At 42.9% G+C, this 25,287-nt stretch overlaps 2 protein-coding genes across 3 annotated transcripts in view; one reads left to right on the top strand and one right to left on the bottom strand.

The window, feature by feature from the left end:
* Positions 1–15,525, bottom strand: part of CFAP77 (cilia and flagella associated protein 77) — a 52,399-nt gene extending 36,874 nt beyond the window's left edge. The window contains exon 1 of the mRNA XM_085239537.1: positions 15,217–15,525. Coding sequence (XP_085095663.1) covers positions 15,217–15,330 — 114 coding nt within the window. The 5' untranslated portion in view covers positions 15,331–15,525. The remainder of the gene's footprint in view (positions 1–15,216) is intronic.
* TTF1 (transcription termination factor 1) lies at positions 15,515–24,051 on the top strand. Of its 2 annotated transcripts, none has more exons than XM_085239530.1 (11): positions 15,515–15,628; positions 15,961–17,065; positions 17,823–18,067; positions 18,435–18,620; positions 20,039–20,117; positions 20,377–20,507; positions 20,929–21,157; positions 21,439–21,528; positions 21,720–21,785; positions 22,443–22,528; positions 22,973–24,051. In XM_085239530.1, the coding sequence occupies exons 2-11, from the start codon at positions 16,215–16,217 to the stop codon at positions 23,134–23,136; spliced, it is 2,127 nt and encodes a 708-aa protein (XP_085095656.1). In that variant the 5' UTR covers positions 15,515–15,628; positions 15,961–16,214; the 3' UTR covers positions 23,137–24,051. The 2 variants fall into 2 exon arrangements, with proteins under 2 accessions (XP_085095656.1, XP_085095655.1); XM_085239529.1 differs by having other exon boundaries at positions 15,561–15,716.
* Positions 24,052–25,287: the final 1,236 nt, after the last annotated feature.

Genomic DNA, 25,287 nt, shown 5'->3' with positions numbered 1-25,287 from the left:
AAGAGCAGGAGGATAATTCAAGGAAAAAAGAATCGTGTTAAATTTCACCATTCAGGATTCAACACAGAGGGACTAGAATAACATCAAGTGGTCAATTAAATATTTGTAATGTATTGATCTTTCTTCTTTCAGAAGATCCTATATGTTAATTCTGAATACCTGAATATGTAAGTCTGAAATAACTGCCCTGCATCTATTCCAAATAATACCTGAGTCAACATGTATTTAAAAATAATTTTTATCCAGCTGCTTTGAGGAAGTGGATAGTATACTGAGAAATCTGGAAATGCTATTATTGGGATATAGCTATCCTTGTGGTAATGATTAATTGCAAGGCTGAAGGGAATGTAAGGTTGGTGGGAGACACTGCTTTGAGACCCCAGAAGGACAAAGTGGCGGAACCAAAAATGAAGATATAAAGTTCTCCACATGCTTCAGATAATGGGTTTCAGAGAAGCCAGTAAGAATTTTGTGTTATTTTTCCTTCTCTTCATTTCCTACTGGGGTATTTAGCTGGACCAGCAGTTCTTAATGGCACGTTCCTCCTCCTTGCTACATGGGTGCATTAGCAGAAATGATAATAGTACTGGGAGGTTATTGAGATTGAGCTCATTGCTCTCTTCAGGACAGATTGTTGTTGGGCTCTAACAAAGATGTTTGGTGCCTTTGGTCACAGTTATGAGGGTATAGCAGACACCCGATTCTGGATTTGGGAGTGACAACTGCCATCTTTGAGGAGTGACCTAGCAATAATCTTCCTGCATAGCCAATTTACTTTTCAGTTCTGGCTTTAGAAAAACACAATGATGCATCTGTAATAAAAATTCACATTGAACTTTTCTAAGTATTGTAAGAGCTGTGGATGTTCAGATGGTTTTACTGTTATGAATGCTGGGGATCCTCAAAGCAAGAGTATAGGAGACACAAAGCCAGCAAAACCTCAATGGTCCACAACATAAACAAATTTAATGAGAAGAAAAGAGTCAGCAATCATTTCATCTTCCCTGCAAAGCCTGCTGCTATGATAAGGAAAACAACATCCAGGCCACGCAGCGAGACACCAAGACTTTGTGCTCTTGCTAAAGAGTGGGGGAACAGAAGGGATTGGCAAAGGAAGGAAATGAGGCCACCTACTTGCTATGATACTGAAGATTTTCATCTTTGCAGACTGCTGGTGACATGCATCAATCTATACTTCAGATTCTTACTTCTAACTCTTGCACGCTTGTAGCAATCATGTGTTTCTAAGTCAGAATCAGCATGCTTTTCTCTGATCAACAGCTGCTTGTCTAATGGTGGGATATGAAAGACTTGCAGAAGTGAAGCTTGGTGACTCACTGCCTATTGATGACCCTCAGTGCTGACCAAAAGCCACAGGCTGATGCATGATTGAGGTAGTAGATGGGTGATGTTCCTCTGCCTTTTGCACGCATTGTAGGAATTCCTCTGTATCAGTGATCTGTGGCTGTGTTTTCCAAGATTGGGTTCAGAAGACCTGGCCCCAGACTGTACTTGGAGAAGGGACTTGCTTGAACAGGACTACTAGGAATATGGAAAGCCTGACCTCAGAGCACCATTTTGTGTTGCTTTGTAAAGCACATTACTGTTGAAATCACATTACCAAGCAACTATTGCCCTTTTCAAGAGGGAAGAGGATGACAGGAGCCTAAGTGAAGCAAGGATAATGAAATTTAAAGTATTATGACACACATATATTTAATAGTACATCACATGTAAGGAAACAAGCACAAACAATCACAATATTGCAAGATGAACACAGGTCCTACAATGTTAAATTTAGTGCCTTGTGATTAATGTTCCTTTGTTTGCAGGTTTTCTTTTTTTGTATACATTATTTCTGTAGGATAAGCATCTTAGCGGCTGGAAGAAACATACAACTTTTTTATTTTCTTGCGTGTAATTTCTGTTTGATTCACAGCTAATAAATAGGTCATCTTGTACTTTCGAAATGCCAACATGCAGTAATTCAGTGAAATAGAGACTCTACATTAAAAAGCTGTCAACCTTGGTGCAATTTTCCTGCACCCAGCGCTCCAGAAAGATACCTTGTCACTCATGGTTCAGCTCTGTTTTCCTGAAATATCTCTTCTTCTGCATAAATAATGAATATAGTTGCACGGAAATATCTGGCACAACGCCTGTTCTTCCTCCCACTCTAAGGAGCTGAGGTGCACATTCTGTATTTATTGGTTGATCTTCCCAACAAATCTTCCTGAAATCACAGGTGTGGTAATAGCAGGGCCCCCTCCCACCTGCATGCAGATGCTCTCAGCTGTGCTAATCGCATCCCAGAACCACTTAAAATGCCTTAAAATGATCTGCTGCTATTGAGCTACTTCCCCAAACATAAAGGCTACATATACAGAGAATAATATACATATACAGAGAATAATTTTAAACGCTTATTTGCTTTCAGTTTCTTTCTACTTCTAATGTGTTATGGAACTCTTGCATAAAAAAAGTAGTAGGATGGAGCAGACCCAGGTTGGGACAATGCTTTGAAAGGATTCCACTTTCAGAGATAATTTTCAAAAGTGAATTAGGCAGAAGTCTGCACTATGTATAATCCATCGTTGCTGTGAACAGATGAAGTTCCAAAGCAAAGGTTTAATCCTGCAGGTGTTACTCACATGAATGGTTTCTCCTGACCCCAAGTTTGACATTGTGGGGTGAGGAGGGGAAATGCTGTTTCAATGAAAAAGTGGACTCAAACCATGAAAAATTTGGCGGTGCCTTTTGTGTTCTGAAATCAATAGAAAGTTGAAACTGATAAGATATCAACCCTGTAAAAATGGGAAAAGCAGGGTGTGCTAACCCCCTGTGAGCTGAGTTTTACAAGGGATAAAGCTACTGAATCCTCACAGTGAGGTCCAAAAGTAATTTAAGTCTCTTCCCCTCTCTCTTTGCTCCCAATTTCCCCATCTCAGTTGTTGTTAGATGCATCAGCTGAGAAGGACAGTTAGAGAGTGACACTAATAAGGAGGGCTCAGACTCACTAAGAGTATTAAAAGGTTAGGTCATGGTGTGTTCTATTAAACAGAATATTAATTGAATTCTTGACATCTGAGGTGAACTGTGACATACTCATGGGATAAATATTGCATTTAACAGAGCATTATGACCTAAAGCTCTAAATACTACTGAGCATCGGTGCCAATCCTTCACAATAGATCTGAGCCTCAATCCTCAGGGTACGAATGCTCCCTTGGAGTTTTGGAAGATGAGCTTAAAAACAGATTTCACATTTCTTGTTTCTGTTCTCAGTTAAGTCCAAAATTGGTTCTTCCATCTCATGACATTCACACACTCAGGCTCAGTTGTTTGGTTATGGTTTGGTTCTATACCAAAAAATGCCCCTTTCTAAGGCCACGCATTACAATCCTATTGGGCATGGTACAAGAAAGGTAGAAAGACAATATCTCCATCTCCACCCCTGCACCATAAAGGAGATTAAAACATTAAAAAGACCAATTAAAAATAGGGAATCTCATGGCAACATTTTCATTAACCCTCCCCAGTTCTTCTTTCTGTCTCATTAGTCATCACAGGGAGAGGAAGGATCATTTTAATTAGCAGCATTGTAAAGCTTTATTTAAGGCAACTGTCCCTCCTGCTGCTCTCTGGATTACCCTGCTGGCTTATAAATACAATACCAAATCATTAACAGCCAAAAACAACACCACTGAATGGTTTGAAAGAAAGATGATCCACTACGGTCAATGTTTAGGGCTCTTTAACAATGTCCTTTCTCCTTATTCAGGCATAATTCAAGCGTAATATTGGGCTTTATGAAACAACTCAATATCCTCTTACAGCAAAGCCCTTTCTAGCTGAGGATACCATGTGTTCAACTTTCTTCCCCTTTGTCTGCAAAGCAGTGAAAGCACAGAGCCACATCTGATGGGATAGACATGGTAGATAGGATCACAGGTTTTCCAACATCCTAATTTAAAATTCCTTGTTAAATTCTCAAATTAAAAGGACTGCTGCACACTAACAGCCTTGCAGGAGGGAGGTGAGGCTCCAGAGTGCTACTGGGGAGGCTGGGGGAGCATTTTAGAAAGAGGCTCCTGCAAGTTTGGCTTAAAAAGAATGTTAGAACACACATTTCATAAAAAGAAATTGCTTTTTTCAATCATTACTTGCTGAGTTTCATCTTTTGGCAGAAGCACATCCAATCAGTGCGCTCTGCTAGGAAATGCTCTGCCAGTGTTTCCTCCCAGCTGTTTCCATGCCTGGTAGCGCAGACCTGAATACACATCCATGCAGAAGAGGAAATCTGCTTGCCCTCACACCCCTAAGATGCGTCCCACTTCTGGAGCAGGACAGAATGACTTCAGTGGCAATGCACAGGCTCACTCTGCAAGTACTTTGAGCCACTGTGGTTGATCAGGAATTAGATGCAAATGGAGATACGACTCAGGGCTGTGCTAATAGAAGTGAACAGAACAGTGTGACCCCAGATTCTAAAGACACCAGTGCTGGGAATTGCTGAGCTGTGCCTTCCAGCCCCTGGCACTTTCTTACTCTTGCAAACAAACAAATTGCTCTTCCTCTGAACCACACTGCAGCAACTCTTTTGCATACAGCAGAGTACTGAGGGGAACATCACATTTCTTAAAAAAAAATGTTGCACAAAACCTCCTCCTTACCACGAAACCACAACTCAGGCTGTTAGGATTCATCACCCGGATCTGTGGCCTACTTTCCCTGACCTGAATATGTAAAGACGGACTCCTCAGTACAGCTGTGTGCTGCAATCCCTAATTGTTCATCACTGTCCAGCAAAGGCAGCCCAGTCCTTCCCTTCGAGCAACCTATTAGATACATTTGGGAGTTCAAGTGCTCTGAGTACCCCACTGTGGAATTTTCAGCATTAGTCACGTTGGGACCACATTTAGCATTTGATTTTTCAAAGCTCGAACATCAAATGGCTGAAGTGAGCTGAAATGCCTGAGATACCACCTTTTTCTCTGGGAGCCAAGGCCCCACCAGCCCAGAGAACACAAACTCCTAACATTCAAATCTGAAAACACAAAACACAGTTTGTCTCCCACTGACAAATTTCGTGCATGCTTCAAAAGTATGCATATTCCTCAAGAAAGGCTAGGAGTACATGGCTTTAGCAACATCAACTGTTGGTTAAGAAATAAAAAAGACAGCACTGATGTCTCGCTGAATGATTAATGTATTGCTACGCAGCTCATTTCATGTTAAGCCAAAATCTGTATCAGTGGTGGTTTGCAGGGAGAGGTGCTATCTTGTGTGGAAGTCACTGCTATGTGTCAGACTCTCATAAATGTAAATGAATTAAAAATAAGTGAAATACTTTGATTTTTTCAGTCTGGGAGCACTCAGCCCCTCTGTACCTCTGCTCACCACGAGAGGCTCTGAAGACAAGGTTGGCAGGTCGCAGAGCAGGGCTGCAGGCGCTGGATGCTCAGGGCAGAGCTGGGGCAGGTTACAGGCAGCAGTGCTGTGCCAGAGCTGGAGCTGAGGTTTCAGGCAATAGCAGCCTCCAGAGATCACAGATGCTAAATTCATTTAAAAACAGGCTGTGACGATAGCCTGAGTAACAGCCATTGTAAAAGTTATGTACAAGTTGCTTTGTTTTCTATTTATAGCTGCACTGTATTTTTCTTATAATACATTTTTAATGACTTATAAGGCCTACTTATTTATTCTCCAGAAGATAAATGCTTCCTCACCCTGATCATGCCAGCAGGAGCAGTGTGGGAGCTGGGCAGACAGGGGGACACAGCGGGGCCCTATGGAGCCTGGGGCATGGATGCAGTGTGCAGCTCCCCGTAGAGGGGCTGCCTGCACGGAGGGCCCTTCCCAGGCCAGAGTACTTCCAAATGATTAATTATTTTATCTGCATGCAAGGGAGTCTCTTTCTGTGGTTATTTAGCTCTGCGTTTCCTAATCCCAAGCTAACCTTAATTAAAAAAAAAACAATCCCCAAACTTGCAGTGCCATGAATCCAACCCCTTCCATCTACGTGTTGGAAAGTTAAGCAGTATAAACAACAGGGCGAACAAAAGCAGAAGCCAGAACACTTGGAAATGACAGTTTTCTGCATGGAACATAATTAATCTGCTAAACCATCACCCAAATGCTGATTGCCTCATATTGACACCAACCAGAGTGTTATTAAGTCTACTGTACTTTCTAAACTGTTACATACCCAATATTTTCTCTTGACTCTTTTCATATTTAGATTAATAACTTTGTAATCACTTCATTAGCTTATTTAGATTATATCATTTTAGGAAATTATTGTTTAGATCAGCCTTGTCCTTCCCATCTATCCAGAATTAAGTAATTTCTGTGGAAACCAATTAATTGCAACTCGACCGCTGTAATGGGGTCTGCTCTACAATGTGGCAACGTCTAATGGAGTTTTAATTTCCCTGTGGTGAGTCAACATTTACTTAAAGAGAGAAGGCTGTCAGAGCAAACCACTGCCCCAAGACGCATGCAGCTCCTTCCAAGTCCATGGGGCTGGAAAGGCATCTTGGGGCTGCTGCTGCTTTTGCTGTGGCTAAAATCCACAGAGAGTCATAGAAGAGCATCCTAGTTCCCAGTGCAGGCTCGGGTGTCCTGTGGGCTTGTAGAACAAGGACATTTAGCCCTGCGGGGCTTTCAGATTACACCTCGTAACCTTGCAGGGATGCTGGGTGTAAAACGAACTTCATCACAGTTTGAAGGTTATGAGGTCTTTTCTTAACACATGGTCTTCTGGAAAAAAGACATGTTTAAGTGTCCTGGGAGCTTGCTATGCCATTGCACCAGGGAGTCCCTGTCATGGAGCAGAGCCCATTGAGGTGGGGCTGCACAGAGCCCCTTCCCCAGGGAGGCCGTGGTGCCGGTGCAACTCGCAACACACACGAGATGCAGGCAGCCAACAGAGAGCCAGAAACAGAGGGAACAGGATTCATAATGAGTTTTTCCATCAGTTGGGCTGTTCAGAGCTTTTAGCACCACCAGAAGTTCCACTGAGGATGCCCGAGAGAGGCAAAGCACCCAACTACCCTTGAAACTCGGTGGGACCTGGCCCCTCCTCACCCAGACCACAGGCATCTGTCAGCCTCAGCCCCCAGCCCCTGCTGCTGTTGGTTAATGACTTCTCTGCTTGGCAAACGGTGACAAACTTTAAAGTCGCTCTGCCTTCCCAATTTTCTGACAGCTTAAAAGATTTGAAGCAAAGCTACATTATGATGCAACCCATCTCAGCAGCATCTGATTAACAAAAAGGAGGCCACAGCCACCTGACAGCAGCCGGTGGTTATTTTTTATTTCTAAAACAAACGGATGGGCTCAAACATTCATACATGTATTTATTTTTTTTTTCTTGTTGTTTAAATGTCTCATTTCCAGGTTTTTTGGAAGGGGGATCATGCAGGGAAATAAAGTTTTGCAATTCTTCTTCCCATAATAAGTCTGTCCAAAAATGATGCAGCTCATTCTGTTGAAAGATGGTTTCATTTTCTACTCAAAATTGGTACGAAAAATTTGCCTTGCCAAATGAACATTGTATACTGAACTTGTCAAATCCTCTCTCCTGACACAAATAAAAGATAACATTGGGTGGCAGCATGTAAAACAGCACTGACAAGACAGCTGGGATGGAAGCAAAGAAATACACATTTTTTTTCCTCTCTCTTCCTAAGAAGGGGAGGGGAGAGATCCAGGTGAGCGAATGCTGTTGTGTTACAACCAGAAATGCATGGTCTAAAGACATAACAAGGCATTTCGGTGCGAGTTTTAAGATGAACGTGAGCGATTCCATTTCTGATTAGCAAGATCGTGACAAAAGTTCCCCACTTTTTCAAGGCAACCAAGCAAGCTGCCAAGTGGCTGCTTGACAGAGGTGCTCGGTTCAAAGTTCACAGCTGCACTGTGCAGGCTGGGAGGGCTGCTAGCAGCACTGCTGAAAATTATTCCTATTATGTTTAAGTACAAACAAAGTGATGATAGCACTTTCATCCCATCTGCAGTCACATCATGTAAGTGATTTTTTTTTCCCATTAAAATAGCTGATTGAAGGCTGTTAGCTATTTATCGGCCCAAAATTACATTTTTCCTCTCCTAGGGGTTGCCTCTGCTAAAAATCACCACAACTGCCTAGTTAGTAACAAGAAAAGACGACTAAAACTGCAGTTTCGGACGAGGGGGGAGAAATACAGGCATGAAACACAGATTGCACCTTCAAATCCCCAATGGCATCACGCTTCTTTGTTCTGCTAAGAAAAATTAACCTCAATCTCGGCTCAAGGTCCCCCGATTGATTATCATAGTCATTTAAATACTGTAATCTCATTTTCAGCATCAGGGAAAGGGAGCGAAAAGAAGAAAAAGAGAAAGAGGTGGGGAAGAGGGGAGAGAAGGAGAAAACAGAATAAATTATCTGACAAAAGGAAAAAGGGCCTTTCTGCTTACAGAGCCTATTTCAGATCCTTCCACTTGATTGGAAAAGTTGATGAAGTTTAAATGAAGCAGAATTAGAGGCTCAGGCCACTGAGTATTGACAGGGGCCCGCGGAAGAATGTGCAATTCAATAGGCCCGATTTCTGTGGAAAACAGGGGAAAGGCCTAAATGGTATAATCTTCAATCAAATCTAACATCGACACTGACAAGGCAGGGTAATGAGATAGGCCAGATCAGGCATGTTGGTTAAAGAAATTAATCCCTCTTGCTGCACCAAGAGTTCAGCTTTGATGCCTATTGTACGGACCCCTGTCCCAGCCTATCTAAATGCTAACTAACCGCGAGTGTGATCTGGGACTGTGCTTTTCATTGCTGGGGCTAATCTGATCCCAATTTGATCTCCCTGATGGCGGAGGCAGGGCTGGCGAGCAGCCCCACGCCGTGCAGAGCAGAGGGGCAGAACGCAGTGCTGGCCGTGCCGGGAGGTGCGGGGAAACTTGCATTTCAGCAGCTCTCAGCGCCTTAACGTGCCGTAATGCACCGCAATTATTGGAGTCACAGCCGCCTCCCCGCCACCCGATCGGAGCCTCCTGGGAACCAGCAAAGGAAACGTGCAGCAGCCGTGAAGGTGATCTGAGGGGAGCAAGAGGAAAGGGACGTCGGGAAGTTACAAAGCTGCTGCAAACAAAGGCGCTCGTCCACCTGGGCGGGCAGCCCGAACCTGCCATTAAAATGATCTTCATTTTCAGCTTAGTTTGCTCTTCACTCTGCTCGCTTTCTGATTTTTCGGCCCGGGAGTGACACTATTGCTTTTAGTTGGGTTTCACTGTGAGATTTTTAGGCACAAATCTGCACGTTGATTTGCTTTAAAAATCAAAAATCAAACGAAAGCTATTTGCCCCAGTAGAGAAATTTCTTAAAGGCTGTAGTGAGAAATCTGGCACTAGGGCCCCGCTTTTGCTTGTCCGTGTCCCTTCAAATAAATGCAAGTTGAAAAGTCATGATGTAATTCACTTTAAGTGTAAATGGTTAACAAAGATAATAACCTACAGAAATCAGGTTCTGTCTAATCTGCACCATATGAGCAGCCAAGCAAGAACAAAACAATTCCTGCAAGATGACAAAGGCTTCTGAAATTCACTAATTAAGCATAAGAGCATCTCTAGGAATTTGCACGGAAAGCAATCTGCCCTTGGGAAAGTGTGGTGAAAAACTTGTAAACCTGGAACAGAAAACATTGTTCCCAGTGACCCCTGTTTGCTCTCTATGCTGCATAAAAAGAAGAGAAATGATTTTAGCAAAGGTTTAGAAATGAAGAGCCTTCTGCCTTTCCTTTGGGCGCTCCCCCAGTGCCCTCCTGTTCAGAAGGGTACTTACTGAGCCTCCTCCAGCTTCTCCTGCGTTCCTGGGACATTTGCTTGTGCCTTTTACAGAACAGGAGGCCTATTTGTTGCTGACGGGGTGAGAAACTGAGGGTGCAGAGGAAATAAGGGCAGAGATGTTCCTGTGCTCCTACAAGTCCCCAGTGGGTCAGCAGTGCTGCCCTCAGCCCGGTGGGTTCAGCATCTCCAGAGGACAGCTTGTAGAGAAAGGTGCGTTCTCAGGTCGGTGGTTCAAACGGGAGAACAGCATAAACTCTGAAAAGAACTGTGAGACGTGTGGTTCTGAGCCTTGGGGATTATTACAAACCTTTCCCCTCTGTTTGACAGGGACTCAAATGTCCCTGACATTTTGCATGGTGTCCTGGATTTGAATTAGTCTGCAAATCATCTCCTGGCTTAGCATGGGTTGGGGCCAACACCATGAACGGGTGTTGGCTCTCTCCCAAAGTTTCTTAAACCTTCCAGACAATAAAGCCTGAGTTCCAGCTCCATCATAAAAATTTATAGCCTGATGCAGCTCTTGTTGCACTGTGAGTACGACAGCCTCATTTTATACATGGACCCATTTGTGACCTTTTTTGTCATTTTATTTTTTCTTCTCATGTCTAACATTCTTTCTTCCTTTAGTTTAATCTCTGATTTTATATCAGCAACAACTCATGCAAGAGGCTGTGAAGGCTTTCTTTGCTCTGGCAGTGCTGCTGTTAGGGTCATAATGCAACAATTCGGTCTAATGGTTATTATTTTGCAGGCTGATTTCAATAATGCACTTTTAAATCAAAGGCCCTTTGAAGCTTTATTTCTATTGCATTAGACGGATAAACACAGAAGATTTTCACAAACATGAAAGGCATTCACCTTGTAATGTTTTGGGGCTTATTAGTCTCACCAATTTGCATTGTTTTGTTCACATAAAGGATCAAAATGCCCTTTTGCTTGTTTTCGCATCCCACACGCCTACCTTTGTGCTGAACAGCTACGGATGCCCTGCGCTGCTGCTGCCCCTCTGCCTACTGACTCACTGCTGTCTGTCTGCAGCCTGAATCCTGCCTTCAGACACCCACCAGAGGAACCCACTATTTTCACCACTGCAGAATGTTTACTCGCCTCTCGGAATTGCTGATTTATTTCAGTGTTGTCTGTGCAAAACGTGGGAGGGTGTAAAAGCTCGTAAGGAGTTTAATTTTTAGCGTACCAAATAATTCATTTAAAATCTTAAATGAGTTCACGCTGAGAAGAAAACCCTCAGAAGTCAGAGCACTGGCAAAACAAAGCTTGGAACCAAATCTAATGATTATTTGACTAACCAGCCCTTCATTAGCTTATTTCTCTAATGAATTATTGAGCTGTACTGCGTAGACATGTCAGAATACGTTGTAAAAGCACAATGCTGGCCTTAGACTGTGGAAATATAATAGTAAGAGTGATATAATAATAATAATATTAATAAGCACACAGAACGCTGCATAAACACTAATTAAACCTCAGCGCCCCTGAGCAGCAAAGCACAGGATGCTCAGCACATGTAGCAAATTGAGGTAAACAGTATAATTAACAGCAAATAAAAGATGCTCTTATTCTGACCACAGCTCACAGCCCTTGTAGCTGCTCTCCTCTGCGTTTGCCTGCAGCGGACAAATTAGAACTGGTCCCCAACCAAGTTTGGAATAGGAGCACTGAGTACGAACAGCTGAGAGCAATATTAGAAAAGGGAATGGTTCTTAACATTAGCAAAGCTAACAGCTGAGGGAAGTTATCTAAGTGATGGTAGAAGCTGCCTTGTGAATGGCAGCAATGCTGTCAGCAGCATTTCCTACCTTGGGGGCTCTCCTGGCTGCTCTCAGCCCATGTGGTGCTGCTGCTGTGGACCCCCAGGTACCGGGGTAGGAATGTGCCATGGAGACAGAGCAGGATGCCAGGACCTGTGCTTTTTTGGCACGCTTTAGGGAAAGGGAACAGTTTTGCTCTCTGTCAGTCCCACCTATCGTGCACACACTGCATGGTTTCTAATAGCTGTCACAGCTCTGAGCATCCAGCAATGGGTGTTATTTTTAGAGAAGCCTTCATTTTATCGAATTCTCTTCCAGCATAGATGAGCAGTCCTTGCACAAAGGTGGATGCGGATGAGGAAAGGAGTGTTGCATCATGATTGTGCCTCCTGGAAGGATTGGGTGAGATAGGAGCACTTGGCTCCCTGCTATGCCCACCTGGGGAGAGCTGAAGAAGGGACAGGGAGAGAAGGTCTTAGAAAAGAGTAAACTGGAGATGAAAGGCTCAAAGGTTGAGCACAATGTTCAGGCAAGTCAAAGTTCTGTTACTGCCACAGTGTGGATCTATTAATAAAAGCCTGAATTCCAGAGTGCTGGGCAGCCTGTCCTTTCAACAACTACTGCTGCAAGAGTTTTTGATGCAGGCAGGTTGTACCTTGAAGTCAGTATCCTTTTCCACACCATATCCTAGTCCATGCCTACTGATGTGTTGACAGTCAGACTTGATGATCTTAGTGGTCTTTTCCAGCCTTAATGATTCTATGATTCTGTGTTTGTCTCTCATGTAAGAAGAGCTTTTTTTTTTTTCTTCTGTGGTGTGACACAATTTGATAAAATGCTGCTGTTCGTTTTCACAGCTGTTCTTTCTATGAATATCTCCAGAAAACAAGATGAGTTTGCAATAATCCTCAGCAGTTCAATGACAAGTCAGACGGCCAAGAAGTCACTTATGGTGTGGTTCAACAGGAGTTAAAATCTGGTGAGTTGCTTCTGCTTTTACCCCTTGTGGTTGAAGAGCAAAGCTCAGAGAAATGTATCTTAAATGTTCTGGCTCTTAGATCAGTAAAAAGAGCCTGGCAACAGTTATCATGTAAGTAACAAGATTTTTAAGCAAATACTGTAGATGTTAATAGTTCTGAAAAATTCCCTTACATCTGGTTCTCTTGCAGCCTTCACAATAGGGATTGAGATCTCCTGCAGCCTTTCCCAGCGATTTCCTGAGCCTCCTCAGCCTCCTTGGAATTGCTGCTTCTGAAACAGCTTTTCTTTTTGATACTGCAAGACTCAGTTTGGGCTCAAAAGTTGTTTCACAGAGAGCTATTCCCAGACTCCACCTTCTTTTTGTCCCCCAGGTGCACTTCAGCTGGTAGGAGCATGCTTTGATGTGTGGGTTTCGCAGCTGTGATTTCTCATTTACCTTCATGCAGCAGGTGTGTGTGCTGCTATGGGCTGGTAAGGCAAAGACTTTGGCAGCTCTCTGTTGGGGATGATTATGGTGAGCTGGGGGTTAAGTGTGGGGAAGTCGGTTCCTGCTACAGTTGGATTATTTTTGTACCACAGAGTAGTTTTCAGAAAGTCTTTACTAAGCAAAGAGCTTTGCTAAGGTTTTTACTGGTAAAAACAAAGCAAGCAAAAATGCTTTGCTCAGATTTCTACTGGTATCACTAGATGAAATACTTTCCTCAGTTTTATACTGCAAGAAAACATATGTTGATTAACAAAATTAATTCCTTGATTAATTAAAACCTACCATATATTCTACCAGAGAGTAATAGAGAACGATATTTTCAGGGACTGAGTGCTGGTCAGAGTAAAACTGGGGAGCAAATGTCCCAACCATCACTCCTAGGCCTTGAGATCTTCTGTATTTGCTGCCCAGTGCACCTTAATGCCAGCTGCACATTCTGCAGTGCCCTCCCCTGGCTGCCAGAAGCACCTGTCCAAGTGACAGTTGTCTCAAAGCCTTTGTCCCCTTCTTCATGTCTTTAGCTGTCAGCTGTCACTGCAGGCCAACCCCTTCAGCATTGGCTCCAAAGTATTGCACCTCCAGGGCTACCCTGGAGGGAGAAGAGTCCCAGGACTGCAGCTGGAAACATGGAGAAGGGATGTGGCAGAGGGCTGGGATGTTGCTCTGCCACCACCAGCACCATTCCAACAGCATGGGAGACACTGCACAGTTTGGCATTCGGTGGGGTATGATGTGACATGGGATTGCACTGAGAAGGTGGGCAGCAGAGTTTGCTTTAAGGTAAATTACTGCTGACTCTTTCTGTGTGAAAGCATCTCTGTTGTTAGTTCACTTGCATCATGCTAGAGAATTGCGTCAGGTGGGTGCAGGTCTCTTTACATCTCTACAAGCTGGCTTACTGGGAAGGAAACCTTCTTGCAGAGACACACTGAGAAAAGTTGTCTAGAATGTTAAAACACAAAAATTTATCACTACTTTTCCTCAAAACTTTCTCAAATCTTATTTCACCTGACCAGATAGCAGTAATCCAGATTGAGCCCTAATAAAATATCCTATGGCTTATAAATGCTCAGAAATTCCACTGCTGAGATGCTCTGCAGCAGCAGTGCCAGTCAGAGGGGGCTGACAGGCTGAGTGCCAGGGCTGAGCAAACTGCTAGACCTGAGGGAAGGAGACAGCAGTGATCTCCATGGATGGGCAGTGTCTGTCTGATGGGATGCTGCAGTTGAGAGGGATAGATCTCCCACTGTATACATCATAATCTTCTTGTCTGCGTATAATTTTACATGCATTGAACGCAGTACAGGAGAAGCATTGCTCCTTACAGAACTACCAGTTATAGATTATCAGACCTGGAATTTTACGGCGCTTGCTGGTGGTTTGTATGTATTTCAGTTTAGGGGAAATCATGAGGACAAGTCGGAGCAACCAACCAACCCTTACAATTATGTCCTTACCATCATCTAATGCAAACTCTTCTGCTTTATGTATCATCTAAAAACGTATTTACTATCATGCTTTTCTACAGTAAGGCAGAATTAGCACGGAGGGATGGGGAAGACGCTGCCTCTGTGCTGGTGGGTTTCTCTGCTTTCGCATGCAAGCCCGGTGCTCTGCTTGTGCTGTCTGCCCCACATCCTTCACAGGGAGGTCTTCAGGTGAGGACAATCTTACCCCAGTTCCACTTCCAACCACAGATACCAGAGTGCTGACGCGGGTTGTGCAGAGAGGTGGCCTGCAGACACCCGAGGGCAGGGGATGAGAAGAGAGCACTGATGGAGCTCTGGGTGCCTCCGTTCAGTGTGGGGAGTGGGACCCGACAGCCTTTAAAGATCCCTTCCATCTCAAACGTTTCTACGGTACCGCCGCTCCCAATCAATCTCAGAGGATACAGAGAAAAAGAACTAACGTAGAAAGTCGGGATTTGAAAAGCTGCGTTTTGTTTTTACGCCGTATGGCAGAGCTCCGCCGTGCCGGGCAGCACCGGGACCAACCGCACCGACCGCAGACGGCCCGGCGGGGCCGAGCGGGGCCGCAGTGCCACCCAGGGGGCGAGAACTGCACTTCAGCCGCTGTGCCCGGGGAGCTCCGGCCGCGGCGCCGCGGGACGGAAGCGATCGGGAGCCGTGCGGCCGCGGGGCTCACCTTGAGGATGCGCGGGTTGCGCAGCATGCTGTCCCGGGCCACCCCCAGCCGCTCGTTCTCGCTGCCCGCTGCCACCTCCGCCAGGCTCAGGGGGCGCCGAGGGGGCCCCGCCATGCCGAGACCGGTCCGCCGTGCGGGGGCAACAGGTGAAAGAAAGGGGCAAAAAAAGAGGAAAATGGGACGGGTTGCAGCCCCGCTGCGCTGCGGGGCCTCAGGGCGGGCCTGGCCTGAGGGTGTGTGGGGGGGGGGGGGTAGGCAGAACGGCGTCGCCCCGTCTCCTAGCAACCGCCGCGCCGTGGGTGCGCCGCTGTGATGGTTCCGGGTGAGAACACTTCCGGCTGGCGGGGCGGAAGGGGAAAAGCGGGCGGAACGGGAAGAGCGGCGCGGGGGGCGCTGTGCGGAGGGACGAGGGGTGAGCGCGTGAGCGGCCGCGCGGTGCTGCGTTGCGTTGTGCGGAGCGGTGCGGTGCCGGCCTGCGGTAACGGCGCGGTGCTCAGGAGGTGCGGAGGGACGGGCTGCGGTGCTGGGCTGCGGGTTGGGGCGTTTTGCGCGTAGTTTTTCCCGCTTCAACGTTCGAGCTTTCGGGTGTTGGCGTGGAGCTGCCGGTAGCGGCACAGCCGCTCACAGAATCGAAGCGCGGTCAGGAGGTTCTGAGCAGAAAACTCAGTGCTGTGGTATTGTAGCAGCGTTATTATGGAGTTATTCCAAGTCAGCTGAATGCTAACGTTGCGTCTGTTGTTGCAGGCGGTGATCCCGAGGCTGGGATGAACGGTGTGTGTGATGAGGGCGGCAGCGTTTCCGTGCACTCACTTTGCAAAGTTTGCTCTCCTGCCAAGCAAGCACCTGCCCTGTCTGCTTCTCACCCAATGCTGAGTCGTTCTACAGCGGTTCTATAGGTTTTATCTATTTTTTTTATTTTTATTTTTACTATATGAGAGTCTGGTACAGATGTAATGTCGAGCACGTGATTAAAACTCTTATTTAAGGTAAGGAAAATAATGAGAGAAAAAGCAAATGGTGATGATTTTCCCATCTGGGATTCTCACAAGAAGAAAAAGAGAAAACGCAGGCGGTTTGATGCGGACCATGAGAATGGAAGCATGCAGGATACAGAGCTCAGCTGTGCTTCTATGCAGCTCTCTGAAGATCATGCAGGACAGAGCAGTGAAGTCTCTAAAAAGAAGAAGAAGAAGAAAAAGAAAAAGAAGGGAGAGGAGCAGCAGCATCTGCTAGAGAATTCTCTTGCAGAACTGGAACATGAAGTAGATAATGAAACTGTGGTGGAAGCTTCCCAGAAGAAAAAGAAAAGAAAGAAGTGGAAGCTCAATGAGAGTATGGATAGTCACAGTGATGTAGCTTGTGTCCCTGTAAATCAGGATTGTGTTGATAGTTGTCAGGAGGATGATGCTGATAATGTGTGTTTTAAAAAGTCTGCTAAGAAGAAAAGAAAACAAAAATTGCCAGAAGAGGATGGGGTAAGTGACTTACCTGCTTCAGAAACACATGGCAATAAAAGGCTGAAAAAGAAGAAGAGAAGAGTGAGCAGTAGCCAGGATACACAGGAGGACAGCGATGCAAATGTTGACCTGTCACTTGTGACATGTCCAGGCCAAAAGAAGCAACGGGAGGGCATGGAGTCACCATCCACCTCAGGTGAGGGTGGTGTGGCAGGGTCGCAGTGCAGAGGCAGTGCCTGTGGTGCTTCTGCTGTCAGTAGGGATCCTACAGACGCACCCACTGGTTTTTCCAAACCTGCTGCAAAAGCTAAGAAGTCGTCTAGATCGGCTGCAAAGGTTATAAAAAGCAGGACTTATATCACAGAAGACAGCTCTTCAGATTCTGACGGAATGTAAGTTTAGGTTTTTTTTTTTCCTACTCCACTTAAGTAGGTTTATATAGCAGTATTTGAGTCCCAGATCTTTCTTCATTTCTGTTTTTCTTTCTATTGCATGCATCTTTAAAAACACCTTTACAGCCTGAATGTTACGTTGAGACAATAGAATCCTGCTTTTAGACCTTAGGTATTTTATGAATGTAAACATAAACAGTGAAAGTGTGTAAGAATCTGTGACCATTTGCACTGATGTAGAATATAATAATAATAAAAATAACCTTAGAAGTATTTTTTTTTTAATAGTAAGAGCATTAATAACAAACAGAAGAGTTCTGTGTTGCCACTGGTATCAAGAGCCACTATTACTTATGTGTGTCTATGTGTAAGAGTTCTCTGAAAAAGCTGGGGCTGATTTCAAAACTGTTTGAATACCGTAAGCACTAAATGTCATAATGAATTACATCTGTATGAAAAGGCTTCTGCTGGAGTGGAGTGAATGGATCATAGAACCATAGAATGGCCAGGGTTGGAAGGGATCTCAAGGATCATGAATCTCCAACCCCCTGCCACGTGCAGGGCCACCAACCTCCACATTTAATACTAGACCAGGCTGCCCAGGGCCCCGTCCATGGATGTCTGAAATAGTCCTTATTCTTTAATTAATGTGTTTATACTTTTAATTGTAGAGATACTAACAGTCTCTGTGTTGGAGCTCTGCTGTTGGTGTTTTTGTTTGTTTGTTTGTTTGAATGCTGTTTAATTTTTTAATCAGGACACCTGAAACCACAGCATCAAATAATAAGGAGGACCAGAATAATTCATTTACAGAAACCACGGCTACTGATGGCCTCAGTCTGGATGATGAAGAGCTCCTGCACATGGTTACAGTCTTGGATTTAGATACTGCAAAACAAGAATTGGAGGAGTTTATTCCTCATGTGGGTCAATTGTCTGACTATTCAATCAGAAAAATGGCTGGAAGAGACTTATTGAGATTTAAAGAGTTCAAAAAACAAGGTGAGACCTCAAAAGAATGCTGCAGTGAGGAAGTGTGTAGCTATGCTTATCTTTTGATAGAAGGGAAATAGCTTTTGTGTCCTCTCACAGCCACGCTCTTGTTGCAATATATTTAATTCTAGTGAGCATGTTTTTGTTGCTCTGTTTTGTAGCATCTCCTATTTTATCAGCAAATTACAGTTCAGAATGTATGCTTAAATTACCTGCTCCCACCTCTTGTTTTCTTTGTCTTCCGTATGCCATTTTACTTTCTGCAGTAGTTGATCTTCTGTTCTATGTTTTCTAAAACAACATCTTTGCTATCTTGAAGTATTGTGTACTTGGGCCTATTTTATTTATTTTTTTAATAAGTTTCTCTCTATTTTAGGTATTGCTATCAAGTTTGGCAGATTTACCGAGAAAGAAAATAATCAAATCAGGAAAAATGTTGAAGAATTCTTATCAATTACTGGGATAGACAGTGCTGAAAAGCTCCTGTTTACCTCGAGGTATCCAGAAGAGAAAGAAGCCATCAATCGCTTAAAAGCAGAGCACAGTTTTTGTGAAAAGCTTGGTAAGCATTAGAGCTCTGTCTCATTTATTTCAATGTTACATTCCACAGACTGGTGATATCTCCTTTTCTTTTTAGTAAATTATTATTGAAAAATGCTAAAGTTGGTAGAGTTGGCAAAAAAAGAAAAACAAAGGGACACGTTGCTGAGGTTTTGTAGTTGATAACTGCACAGTGTACTGCTCTTATTATTTGTTATAGGTCAGGAAGAAGTTAGAAATGAAAATTTTATCGTGACCAGCAGCACATACAGACTTACATTTGGGTTTTGTGGCTTAAGGTACATTATTTGCTAGGCTGTATCTAAGTTTAGTGATTTATTAATGGGAAGGAATGATTAAATGCTGTCTGAAATATTCAGCATCCAGTGATGTCGTAAACAGGAAGGAATAAAGTCATTAGCCAGGGTAGTTAGAATTCCAAAATTGAGGAAAGCAAATAAAATTCCAACTAATGAGATTCTGTTTGCAAGAGGTACAGTCTCTTCCCTCAAGACTTCTCATTGCTAGGAAACTTTCCTGCTTTGTATAGCAAATATATTCATTTTGTAATGTCCCTGGTGAAGCTGCTCAGTGCCCTTTCTCAGTGGCTCTCCATGCTGCGTTCTGTATCATTAGCATAGGCAAGACAGAATAAATGATAACCCTGGGATTGGATACTTTGGCTCTTTTTGAAGATTTCATGAACTTGATCATTCCATCTGTGCTGCCACACTGGCACGGTGTTGACTTCTCATCTGAGACACCACTCCTGCTCTGGGAACGTTTGGCAGAAAGTGACGTTGATGTTATGCCAACTACTGTTAGCAGTCTTAGCCAAGGTTGTTAGGTGTTCCTAGGTGTGTTTATTTCCGTGGATCTTTCTCCACTTCAAGGATCTTCCCTTTAGCCAGGATCTTCACTTTCTTTTCGCTGAGTGCCTCCATTCCCTGATTTTCAGAGTTGAAATAGTCAGCATGCAAAAGTGCGTGGCCTCCTGATGGGTGGCTGCCTCGTGCCTTTTCATTAGTAGGACAATTCAATAAGCTACTTGCATGTGAGCCACACGTTAGAAAAATTTACAACCCAGTCCATCCAAACTGGAAGCTTTAGAGCAGTAGATTTAGCTTTAGAGTTCAAAAGTTTAGAGATTTGTGCTTCAGAGTTTAAAAGTTCAGTTTTGGATATTCACCTGCACACTCACAGAATTACGTGTCAGCTGTCAGCATGGCTGTAACAGTTACATCTTTGGAACTCTTCAGGAGATTCTATCAACACTATTTCCTGTGCAGTTTCTGAAGTGTTGGAGAGTACTGTCTCTTGAATGGAGAGAATCTATGATTAAAAGCAGAGTCATAAAAATACTTTTTTTTTTTTTTTTTTTTTTTAAGTTGCTTCAGCAGTGTAAAAATGTTTCTTAAAATTGAATTGTTTACCTTCCAGCTGAGGGCATACCACGAGTCTGGAGACTTATATATTACCGAGCAAGGAAGATATTTGACCCAAATAATTACAAAGGGAGGTAAGCCAGTAATTTGAAAGAGTTTAAAAGAAGGTTGATAGCATTCTCTGATGTTTACTTCTTCGTTAAATGTGGATATAATTAAGATCATCCCATGTTTCTGCTGGTTAATGTGACTTAACGGGCAATTCATTTTTCTAATTAGTTGCTATAAATCCCACCAGTATAAAGCGTGACTTGAAATTGTGGTAAATATCTCTCTTATGATATTGGGAGGGTTTGAATTTGCATGTGAAGCTGTGTCCATTTCTTCTATCAGGTATACTAAAGAAGAGAAAGAAAAATTGAAGAGGTATCATGCTCTCCATGGCAACGATTGGAAGAAGATTGCTGAGATGATGTCCCGTTCTAACCTCTCAGTTGCCATGAAATACTCTGAAATCAAGTCACGTATGTATTTTTTAAGAATAATAATTCATTCTGTGTATTTTAATTTAAAAAGCTTTCGGGCAAAAGAGAACAATCTCAAATCTGAGGGAGAAGAAAAACAAACGAAAAGGATGGAGTGGAAGGAAGAGGAGCTGGGACAAATGTGATTTTCCTAAATGTAATTGAGATTTCTGATGTCTAAATGCTGTTGTGGGGAGGTGAGGAATTTGACAGCAGGGTCTTAAATATAGGAATGAGGAACTGGTGCTGTTCTTTAGACTGAACTCTCATTAAACTGAGTGTTCCTCTCACATCTGGTATGCAGAGGAGTTTCTGGGAAGCAGAAATGGATCCTTTAAATGAAAATATGGCAAAGCGAAGCATCTTTTCCTAATAACGTATGATAAATGATGTCCTATCCATGAATATTTTTCTATTTTAGGAAATAATTATGGTCCTTGGTCAAAAGAAGAGGTCCGGAAGTTGATGCACGCAGTGGAGGAAGTGATTGTAAAAAGAACAAAATTGGAAGATGCAAATTCTCTTTCGTCATCAAAAAAATCACACAGAAGTCTCCAGATTGACCGTGAGAAACTTTTCCAGAAATTACCATGGACTGAGATTGAAACTAAAGTGGGCACTAGGTATTGGAGACAATGTAAGCAGAAATGGTAAGGCTTTATACTAAATTGAGTAGTGAAATCTGTTCTCGGGAGTATTTAACCCCATTCTGGATAGTTTGTGATATGATGTTTGCTAGGATAGGCAGGAGGTTGGAGACTACAAAAAGAGACAAATAACTCCTTGCTGTGCTATGTTTTCTTGTTGCTGTGATCTCCAGGCCTGATTGCTGCTGCTTTGCTGCTGTAGCAGTGTGGCATCTTGGAGTTGCTTCCTTTTGGTGCCTGAAATGTCATGAAATAACAGGAACCTTTTTTTGTGTGTTTTAAAGGACTTCAATTGTAACCAACAAGATTACCAAAGGGCAGCAGTTACACGGGGGAACCAAAGGATTACAAGCCAGCATCAACCTTATTAAAAGGTACAGTTGAGTTACTGGGATGTTTTTGGATCTCTTGCTATTTGGATGGTGGTGTAAAAGCATGCTGGTTGTGCTGTGTTTCGTACCATTCCTTGGACAAAAAGTCCTGTAACTTCTGACTGGGGGAGCTGTGAACCTTATTGAATTATTTATTGAATTCTACCTACAAACTGCCTCTGTTATGTTCCCAGGTTGTATGAAATGAAAGTGGAAGATGCTAATGAAATAAACTGGGAGGAACTCAGTGATATCATTGGGTAAAAACTCTTTTCTTTTCTTATGGATACAGAAGATGGTTGAAGCAGATTGTCTGAATTTCCTCAGAGGAATCAACATTATGCAACCATAATACTACGCAATTTAATAATGTACAGCTGTAGATCCTTGCAAAGCACTGCACATCTAGAAGCTCTGAAACTTAATTTTACCCACTTCAGGCAACCCTGTTATTTTGCTCCTGGTGGTTTTTGTTGACTAAAACTGTATTACATAGCCTGTGCTGAAGCTCTGATAAAGGACATTTCCAAATGCACATCAAGAAACAGCAAGAGGGGCAATTATTGGAATGTGTGATAGAGTATAAATCTTCCAAACAAAGTAAAAATTGAAAATAAAATTACTGCTACTGTGAATGCTATACTTTCTATGTGATTCTCTTGATGTTTTACACAGTTTTTTCAGCTTTGTTTCTTTTTTACTAACTAGGTAATGAATATGTGTAGTGTTATGTTTTAGGTGCTTACATTAAGGGAATTGACACTTGAAAACTTGCCTGTATTAGGATTTGCAGTCTGTGCTTTTTACCTGAAGCAAAGTTAACTGTTTGAGCAGTGCCATTCTCAGGAATTGGTAACTCACACAGAGTCAGTAGGGACTCTATGCATCACTGTGCCTTTCAACTCTTGTCTTTTCAGAGATGTTCCTGGCAGCTACGTTCAAGCAAAATTTTACAAGCTCAAAGTCTCCTATGTTCCTTTTTGGCGAGAAAAGACTTTTTCTGGTGAGTATGCTAGCTGTTTTTATATATTCCTTTAGCTTTTTGTTTCAATCTAAGAGGTTCATCTTCACTGCATGCTTTCTTAGTTGTTCTGTCCTAAGCAATTTGGCTAATACCACAGGCTTTATGCTTATTTTACTAATTTTTTTTTTCCTTTTTAATGCATTGTAGCAGTTTCCTTTTAATTGCATCTTCACACAGTGCTCATCAACCCCTTCTGTTGAGTACCTCAACTGTAAAAAGTTTTGACTGTGCTTTTTTGCTTTACGTTTAAATGTAATGTAAATGTATGTCTGATCTACACTGCAGTCACTATGACAACTATGGAATAGTAAGATATTTGCATTAAACACTGACAAAACAATTTTTGCCTGTGAGATCCTTCCTCCTTAAGGGATCCAGTTCTGAACAGGTTCAGTTAAGACTCTTTTTTTTCTTTTTTCAAAGAAATCATTGATTATCTTTTTGAAAAGACACTGCCAGAGTTTGAACAGAAGTTGGAAAAGAGGAAAGGGAAGCAGTCTAACTCCAGTGATTCAACCATCAATCCAAAGAAACAGGTTTTCCAACTCAGTGATGTTTTCGACTCCAGTGAAGAGAGTGATGACTGACTGCCTTAAAAGCAATGTAACTGCATATTTAACTGCCAAAAGGGTCTGCTGGAAAGGGGGTGCAGATCAACCACTGCAGGTACACAGGCTATGAAATAATGGAAAAGCAAGAAAATAGGCACACCTGCTTTTCTTGTCTTATATTGAAGACTGATTGAAGATACAGGTTTTTGAATGCTACCTTTTGTTACCATAATTTAGCTTTTAGAAGTCCTTTTCTCACTGAAACCAAATTTCTTTCTGAAAGTCTCAAAAATAGATATTTTTTTCCACTGCTTTATTTTCAGTGGAGTTAGAAACTTGAGTGTGATCTTAACTCTAAAATATAAACAAATCTGCAGGCATCTGTGGTGATGGAAACAGCACAACTGTGTGATGTCTTATGCTTTAAAGCAACTTATTTTATTTTTGTTGTAGATTTAACCCTTTTAGAGAAAAGGGATTTTTCTCCATTGTAATCATAAATTGTGCCATCATTTCACGTAAATCAGAACGAAACATTTAAAATGTTTTTATTAATATCTGGAATATAGAGAGAGAACAGACTGTGTATATGTATATACATAAATATATATATGCACATAAATATTTTTTTATTGTGCCAAGGCGAGTTTTTACGTTTTGATATGAAAGAAGGATAAGATGGAGGTTGCACCTCGTGTCTTTGTATGATCTCTTAGTAATTTGCCTAAAAGTTATTTGTAAACTGACTCGGTGAATGTAATATAATTTTACTGTGTGTATAAAGCATTTGTATGGCTTGTTTATATTTCATATGTGCTGTGTGAGAAACACAAGAATGGGTTCTGACATAATGCTTTGTGCTGCTTTTGATAAGTGAGAATTTCCTACTTTAATTGTCAATGAAAATGCAGAAGTTTTAAAGGCTTTTGAAATAAAGGCCTCGTATGAGTATTTCTTGGCTGTCATGTCATGTAGCAAAGGATGTTACATGGGAGCTTTCCATGTTAATTGTAGTCTGGCTTTAGTCTCTCTGAAGATAGAAAGCAGTGGGATTCTGTGGGACAGACAGGATACTGCATGAGATCAGCTGCCTGCATAAGGGTAAGTTTTCAGCCCAACTTGCCTGGCAGCTTTGGAGGTTAAAAGTTGAAGCATTTGAATCTTTAAACATAAGCAGTCTGTGCTTTTCCATCCTACCTACCTACCAGCGTGAATTTTTTTTTTTGTGGAGAAAAGCACAACAGATTGGTTGCAGATTTTGCAGGGTAAATCTCACAGGAACAAACTTGCACCTCCGTAACAGGATTTATTTTATACCCGTTTAAAGGCAAAATTCTAAAGGAAGAGTTTTGCTGATACATTCTTTAATGGAGAAACAGCATTTAACAAATCACTCGGTGCAAGAACTGTGAACTTGGGGCCACCACTACTGTGGCTGCTTTGAGAAAGGTAGAGATCTGACCTCTCTCCTACAGCAAAAAAGGGGAAACTTGTCATTCTCACGCAGGCTTTGGGAATGAAAAACAAGGACAAGGGGAAATGGTTTGAAGTTGAGGGAGGGCAGATTGAGATTGGATGTCAGGGGAAAGTTCTTTACTATGAGAGTGGTGAGGTGCTGGAACAGCTGCCCAGAGAGGCTGTGGATGCCCCGTCCATCCCTGGAGGTGTTCAAGGCCAGGTTGGATGGGGCCCTGGGCAGCCTGGGCTGCTGTGAAATGTGGAGGTTGGTGGCCCTGCATGTGGCAAGGGGTTGGAGATTCGTGATCCTTGAGCTCCCTTCCAACCCTGGCCATTCTGTGATTCTATGAAAACAGTTCCCTACCCCGAATCTCCTTTGGTAGGCTGTTGTTGACTCTTACATCCATTGGAGGAGGAGCAGGCTTCCAAAATCATATCCCATTCTGTGAGTCGTGACACTCGAGAGGACAAGCAGGGATCTTTTCCCTTTGTACTTTTTTTTGTCAAGGCGGAGGAGGGAGAAGCAACTGGTTCGTGTGGGTGTTTGAATTATTACTAAAAACAGCAACTCTGTGTAGAGGTGAAAAAATAAGCAAAAATTTCCCAGACCCAGCAGAACTGAATAACACCGGCAGAGCCCTGCCTTAAGCTGTTCTGAAGAGCGGGACAGATCCTCTGAGTGTCAAAGCACCGCCAGTCCTTAAAAAAACACAGGAGATTCAAACAGAC

The sequence above is a fragment of the Meleagris gallopavo genome, chromosome 19 (assembly GCF_905368555.1).
Source record: "Meleagris gallopavo chromosome 19, MGAL_WU_HG_1.1, whole genome shotgun sequence".
Taxonomy (NCBI): domain Eukaryota; kingdom Metazoa; phylum Chordata; class Aves; order Galliformes; family Phasianidae; genus Meleagris; species Meleagris gallopavo.
This window is presented reverse-complemented; position numbering and strand designations above follow the sequence as displayed.